Source organism: Photinus pyralis, unplaced genomic scaffold (assembly GCF_008802855.1).
Source record: "Photinus pyralis isolate 1611_PpyrPB1 unplaced genomic scaffold, Ppyr1.3 Ppyr1.4_LG1, whole genome shotgun sequence".
Lineage (NCBI taxonomy): Eukaryota > Metazoa > Arthropoda > Insecta > Coleoptera > Lampyridae > Photinus > Photinus pyralis.
Window position 1 is genome coordinate 1,031,565 of NW_022170249.1, and position 7,450 is coordinate 1,039,014.

Here is a 7,450-nt window from a genome sequence, read left to right on the forward strand (position 1 = left end):
AACATAAATAACATCCGCTTATATAAAATAATTTATAGATATTTGTCTAAACAAAAATCTAAACAAGTATAAAATCACAAACAAATATTTAACTACCTATCAGTCTTATAAATAAAGGAACTAAGATAAAAAATCAAAAGCAAAACAAAAATAAGTATAAACAAAGTCCAGGTACCTATTAAACATAAAAATCATTTCCTAATAAAACACGGTATCAGTCTTATTTTCAAGAACATAAAAAAAGTTAAATTCATAAAAACACATTCACTAATAAAAAAATGGTTATCACAATCATATATATAATATACAGTCTGCTAGTATCACATCTCGTACAGCCTACAAGTCACATATTCTTTTTTGTAAGGACAGGAGAATTCTCCAAAATTGATAACATTTTTTGAACACATTCGGTTTGGATTGTATCACAATTTTTTTTGTGTCTTAAGTAATCAATTTTTACTTTATAATATTCTGCTAACATTTGGGAATTTTCCTTATAGCTTTCAGTTAAATTTTGCTGTACCTTTAAGGAATTTTCCAATTTGGAGGATTTGCTTAATCTTCTTACGTTTTTATTTGGACGACAAGGAAGCTCTTTTGCCATACCAGCATGATCCTGAAATAAATGTGGAGGGTAAAACCCAAAACAAATATATTATTGTTATTTACTAGTTACCTCATTTAGGTGGTATATAGCAGTCGATGTACTGGGTTGATTTTCTTCATCATAAGTGATCTCAACAAGTGGCACGTCTACTTCACAGGAAATTTCCTCTGGCGGCAATTCAGCTAGCTAAAACAAAGGAGTATTTAAAAGATAATGACTAGATGATAAATTAATGGTACTATTAACTTGTTCTAATTCAGTGTAGTTACTTTATTTTAATACTGTAACCGAAATGTATTGATATCCTAATGCAAGTATTGAAGGAACTGGGGACCATAAACAGTGATAATAAATTTAACAATGTTAAGTGTTACAATTAATAATTTCTGATCTTATATTTTCTAAACTACAATATGTTAAATACATAAACGCACCTCAAAATTAAAAGACGTATCTATTTCGATACTGCCTGGAATGCCTTCTGTAGCCGTGCTTGGGATCGTTTGCAAAATATCTTCCTCTATCTGTGTAAACTCAATTACTTCAGTTTCGCCTCCACCAGTTTTTGTCATCTGTTTTTTTTGCGTTGCAAGTTTGCTTTTAACTTTATTTTTTAAATCTTGCCATGTCTAAAAATAAGTTAAATAAACAAAATTTTACTTAACCTACAGGAAACATTTAATGTTGATATTTTCGTTACTTACTTTTCTCCACTGCTTCCAATCTTTTATTGCCCCATTTGGTACATTATTGAGTTTTTGAGTAACTTCCTCCCAAAGACGTTGGGCATCTTTAAATGAAAATTTGTCGCTGAATTTGCCCGTACTTAAATGTTCATGTTGTCGGACAAACTCTTTTAATATTTCCTTCTGGGCGTCAGTCACTGCCCTATTTCTTTTAGTGTCCATAATGCAAAAATCAGATTAAATAAATTCAAACAAAACAACAGCTGTGTGTCAATACAAATAAATATCACAACTGACAACTGACAGTTCAATTCTTGTCTGTGATTGGTTAGCGAATACAGTTTGTTCGCGATTCGGGAATGCAGCTAAACTTGAACTTATCCCTATCGTATACGATCATGACGTCATGGCAGCCGGTCACATCACATGCACATCACGGAGCATATCGACTAACTTCGGGAATCGATACCCTGTTCGCAAAGTGAATTTCGGTTTTACGTTGATTTAACAAAAGTGTTGTGTCTTTGAACTCATTCATTGGTAAGTAAAAGTATCATTATCGCTTGATAGTTAAATGTATTGAGAATCATGTAAAATCAATATTATTGAAAATTTATGGGTTAGGAGGAAAAATATTGGTATGTTTACATTTCCCCCTAATTTTTGTGTAATGGGGTAATGGTAAACAACACATACAGGGTAATTGTAAACTTAAATTTTTTCATTTTTTAATTGTTTTTTCAACTTTTTTTTAGTTTTCATGCTAGTTCTGAGCATTGTAAGCTATTTAAATAGGCAATTGTTTCAGGTCAATATGCCTAGAACATATATAAAAAAAAGACAGCCACCTAATTATTCTGTAGCAGATATCGAGCATGCTGTAAATGATATTCAAAATGGCAATGCCACATATCGCCAAGCACAAGATAAATATGGGGTTCCTATTTCGGTTATATATCATCGAATGAAGGGCCGAAAAGTTTCCTTAGATAGAATGGGTGCAGGTCGCCCACCAGTACTTAATCCCGATATTGAAAAGCAAATTGCGACATGCTTAATAGCTCGGGCACAAATTGGCTTTCCTTGTGATAAGGAAGAACTAAAGAAATTGGTGTCTGAATATGTAAAAGCAAATGATATACCGAATCCATTTCATAATAGTTTACCAGGTGAGGACTGGTACCAAAGTTTCATGAGGAGAAATAGTAATATTAGCTTAAAGAAGCCTGAACATCTACAAAAATGCCGAAAAACGGCTCGTGACCCAGCAATAGTTTATGATTTTTATTCAAAATTAGAGGAAGTTTACAACAAGCATGATCTGAAGGGAGCGGATAATGCTAAATTTGTTTTTAATTGCGACGAAAGTGGTTTTGCCAATGATCCCAGCCGACTAAGAGCACTCGGGGAAAAAGGCAAGGCCCTGTGTAGAATATCAGGAGGATCCGGACGTGAATCAACAACCGTTCTGATTTGCGTATCAGCTGATGGCTTTTTTCTTCCACCGTTAATCGTTTTCAAGGGGGCTGCTGTGCAGGCGCGATGGACATCTGCTGAATCTTATCCTGGAACCCGATATGCAGCTTCTTCTAATGGGTGGATGGAAGAACCACAGTTTTTTTACTGGTTCAAAGATTGTTTTATACCTCATGTAAACAGCATTCGCAACAATAACCATGAACAAGCTGCAGTTTTAATGTATGATGGCCATGCCAGTCATTATAGCATAAGAATAATACAAGAGGCTATGAATAATAAAATAGAGCTTGTACGGTTTCCCTCTCACTTGACTGATAGAATCCAACCCCTCGACAAATGTGTGTTTGGACCAATCAAAGTAAAGTGGGATAAAAAATTGGTGCAATATGGAAAGACGCAAGTTGGACAAGGAACTGGTCGTCTCAGCAAGGCACAATTTGCAGTTTTCCTTGGAGAAGTGCTGCGAGAATCATTGCTTTCAAAAAATATTATTAGTGGCTTTGTCTCTACTGGAACATATCCTATTGACCCAGCAAAATTTCCAGAAAATTTATTCGATCCCGTAGACCTTCAGAAGTACAAACATGCAAAACGGTGCACAAGTACAGAGATTGAGAAGACCAATAACTTGCCTCAAAATAATATCGAGCACCAAACACCATCTACATCTACTGAAAACACTGAAAAAAATACTGTTCTTGTGTCTAATACTAATATGTGGAATTCACAACCATCCACTTCATCTAGCGACACGCAAGAACTTGTAATGCATTCAACACCTACAAAAACTATTATTTCAGCATCAAGAATTGAAGATTGCTTAAGCCCAGAAGTTCAAAATGTGGCAATGGATTTATCAACACGAATAACTGAACCTTCCCCAATGAAACCTTTGAATAATCCCCGAACCGTAGTGGAAATATTTTCATCAGTATTAGAAAAAAAAAACCAAGCTCAAAAACCTGATACGAATAAAAACAAATCTACTGTTGTTCGAAGACTAACCCAGTTTAGTTATGGGGAGGTCTTAACTTCTGAAGAAGTAATGAAAAGGTTGATAGAAGCGGAAGAAAAAAAAGATAAGAAAAATTCACTTGCAAAAAAGAGAACACAAAAAAATACAGATAATGTAAAAAAAACCAAGAAGTCAAGAGAATTAGAGGAAGTAAATCCAAGTCAAGTAGATAAAAGTAAGGATATCTACGAGGATAACACCGATGACGATACTGAAGAACAATTCATAATTGAAATGGAAATGGAAAATACACCTGAGGTAAACTACGAACCACCTAATTATAATGAGATCGTTCCAGGTTCATATGTGCTAGCAGACTTTGTAGGTGGGAAAAGAAATAAAACTCACTATACTTACCTGTGTGTTGTGAATAATTTAGTGGGAAAAGAAGAATTTTGTGTTACTGGAATGAAGAGTGTTAACAATATTAACACTGAATTTATTATAGGTAATTGAAAATGACATTTCAAATATTCCATTTTCTGCAATAAAAGCAATGCTACCACAACCTACAATTGAATCACGTGAACGCAAGCTAATTTATGTTTTTCCAGGTTATGTATCTGTAAATGAAAAGAAGTAGGTAGGCATTTTCAAAATAAAATATCTGTATTAAAACATGTCTTTAGTTATTGATTAGGGGTAATTGTAAACAACGATCTAGTCTGTTAAATTTCTATGGTTAGTTAGCTACCTAATTTGTTTACAATTCCCCGAAGTTTTACTCCATTTGCCTTCATAGTTTATTAAAATAGTGTTCACAATTACCCCAAAGACTTGGGGGTATTTGTAAACTGATGGGGTAATTGTAAACTTGTTTTTAAACAAATAAAGTCACGTTTTTAACATTTCATAGTTGCATAACGTGAAACAAAAGACATCAAATAACGTTGTTTTTATAATTTAACTTCGAAAAATTAACATTTCCATATTTTATGAAAATATACTGTCCAGACTAGCAAAAACCGTTTACAATTCCCCCACTTGACCCTAACAGGGCAGTATTATCGTTATCACTTTCACTACAATAATCGCTTGTTTACCTACCTCAGAAGTTAATTATATTTAGATTTGTACTTGTACCATAATGACTTCCTAATTATTGTAATCAATATTAATGTTTTATAAGTAAAAGAAAATAAGAAAATATTCGTTAATGTCTTTAGGAAGGGGTTCTATATATATTGCAACTGAATTGTTATACTCACTTAGTTTCTTGTACAACCTGGTCAAAATGGACGCCACTGAGGTCAAACGTAAAATTTAGTTGAACGTGTATGATTATTTTGTAAAAGAAAAAAATCATGGTGGAGTACCTACCTACTTACTTCAGTAATGTCAGTTCAACAAAGAACAGCGGATGCGGTGCAAGTATCGAAACAAACAGTTGTGAGGACATGTGCTATGCGAGAGATTGGAAGTGATTTAAAAAGAAATACATATCGCCGTTCTAAACCACGTAGGACGGACCTATACTAGAAAATAAAAAGCATACCATCCGATATCTGGATTTATGATATGTACGCAAATAAAGAGCACGTAACTCTAGATACTTTGTTGGCGGCGATAAAATTGAAAGACTTGTGTGATTTGGGCAGAACAAGCTTGTTCTATGCACTGAAAGAAATGGGCTTTAAATTTAAGATGACCAATAACAGACGGGGTTCGTGTGAACAAAGTCATGTGGTTTCCATGCGGAATGTGTTTTTGCTAAAATACATCAGAAATCTCGAATCCGAAATTCCGCATGATTTCGTTTTTTTAGACGAAACCTGGGTGTTTAGCAGAGGCGCAACAAAGCGTACTTGGCAAGATGACCGCGCTAAAAGTTTGCAACAACTCATAAGGCTTCAGATGGTAAACGATACATAATTATTCATGCTGGTGGCAAAAATGGGTTTATAGAAGGCAGCAGCTTAATATTTTCGAGTACCAACAAATCGTTCGATTACCACGACAATATGAACGCCGAACTATTTGAAAAATGGTTTGAAGAATCTGTCCTAAAGAAACTTGCTCAGCCCTCAATTATTGTTTTAGATAATGCATCTTATCACACGCGGAAAAGTGAAAAGATTCCAACAGCTTCTTCAACCAAAGAGGAAATTTCGAATTGGTTGAAAATGAAGAATAGACCATTTGATACTGGGATGTTTAAGGCCGAATTGTTAGAAATTGTAAAAAATCACAGTCAAGCAACCATAACTAAATATGTTATCGATGAAATGGCATTACAATATGGCCACGAGGTTCTGCGTTTACCGCCTTACCATTGCCATTTCAATCCCATTGAACTGGTATGGGGAATTTCGAAAAAGTTTTACGATGACCATATTGTTGCTACGCCGGGAAGACAAGAAGATGTTCTTAAAATCTGGAACGACGCGTTAGCTAAAGTAACTCCAGACGTGTGGAATCGCTGCGTAACCCATACAGAAGAAATAATCAAGGATACCTTCAATCGTGAAAAAATTATAGACGATGTAAGGCCTTTGATTTTTACTGTAAATACAGGAAGTGATGAAGAAAGCGATTATTTAAGTGAAAGTGACAACGACGCGTGAATTCATATAGACTTAATTCATGTCGATTATTATAATAGGTAGCAATTAAGTAAATAATGTACATATTTTCATGTTTATTTGTAACAAACAAATGTTGTAATTTTTAATGTGAACTGATAAAATACAAGCATAATTTCGTATCGTAACTGGTGTAATATTTATATTCTGTTGAGAACTGCTGACTGGTGGGTGCTTATTGTTCTATTCATTTAAACAAGCCGTAAGGATTGTTTTGAACGACTTTCGCCCTTAAAAATCCGGTTTTTCCCATACATTTAAGATGCAAATCCAATAATACCATTTATCGCAATACTATTGGGAACACCCCCAGCGTTAATGAGAAAAGTAACATTATTTTCTGAATACACTATAGGTATAATTTTAGTCCACGGCAAGATGCTCGCCATCGGAAAATCTACGAGTGGCTATTGAAAAATATAAGGACCGGTACACGAGATCCTAACGCTCTCCTGGGTTGGAGGTGCGGTGCAGATAGCAACGTATGGCCCTCGACGCTGCTGAACGGTTACCAGACAACGTACGATATTCTTGAAAAAATTGTCAATGACGATAGCTTTACTAGAAAAAAACAAAAATATGTTGTATGGTAAGAAACGAAAATATAAAAAAGCTTTCGTTTTCTTTATTTATTTATAACAACAATACGATATTATTATTTTCTATCCAAGATTTTTCATCCAGTCCCCACCACTTGACGTACACTTTATCTTTCTTACACCAAATAGATAACGGAATACTTAGCTTATTGCAGTTCCTGCTCATAAAATCCTCCCAGTATCGGCTTTCCTTTCATGTCTTCCAACAAGTACGTCACCGGGTTGGTTATTTGTGCTTAATATTATCAATTATTTTGTGAATATGTTGAGGTAAAGTTAAGTGACTATATATAATGTTGTACATAATACTATTTACGCTGTTGGCAAAAAACCTTTTGTTGTCCTTTTTTATGATTTTTAACTAGATTAAGATGAAAAAGGAAAAAGAATGAAAATACACTTTTGTTTAATTATTACATCTGATTATTAATGTAGACATTCCAAAATCGATTAGGATAATAAATATCAACTATATAATTCAA

General features: G+C 34.1%; 3 protein-coding genes across 3 annotated transcripts; 2 read left to right on the forward strand and 1 right to left on the reverse strand.

Annotated features, from left to right (window-relative positions):
- Positions 1–202: 202 nt before the first annotated feature.
- On the reverse strand, positions 203–1,604 carry LOC116160660 (myb/SANT-like DNA-binding domain-containing protein 3). The gene is made up of 4 exons (XM_031473919.1): positions 1,312–1,604; positions 1,042–1,236; positions 677–793; positions 203–616 (listed from the first exon to the last, which is right to left on the reverse strand). Exons 1-4 carry the CDS (start codon positions 1,513–1,515, stop codon positions 344–346), a joined length of 789 nt encoding a protein of 262 aa, XP_031329779.1. The 5' UTR covers positions 1,516–1,604; the 3' UTR covers positions 203–343.
- A 683-nt stretch (positions 1,605–2,287) lies between these two features.
- LOC116159312 lies at positions 2,288–5,633 on the forward strand. The gene is made up of 2 exons (XM_031472269.1): positions 2,288–4,045; positions 5,553–5,633. The coding sequence occupies exons 1-2, from the start codon at positions 2,288–2,290 to the stop codon at positions 5,631–5,633; spliced, it is 1,839 nt and encodes a 612-aa protein (XP_031328129.1).
- Positions 5,634–5,748: 115 nt separating this feature from the next.
- On the forward strand, positions 5,749–6,351 carry LOC116159319. The gene has a single exon (XM_031472275.1). The coding sequence runs from the start codon at positions 5,749–5,751 to the stop codon at positions 6,349–6,351; it is 603 nt and encodes a 200-aa protein (XP_031328135.1).
- The last annotated feature ends 1,099 nt before the right edge of the window (positions 6,352–7,450 follow it).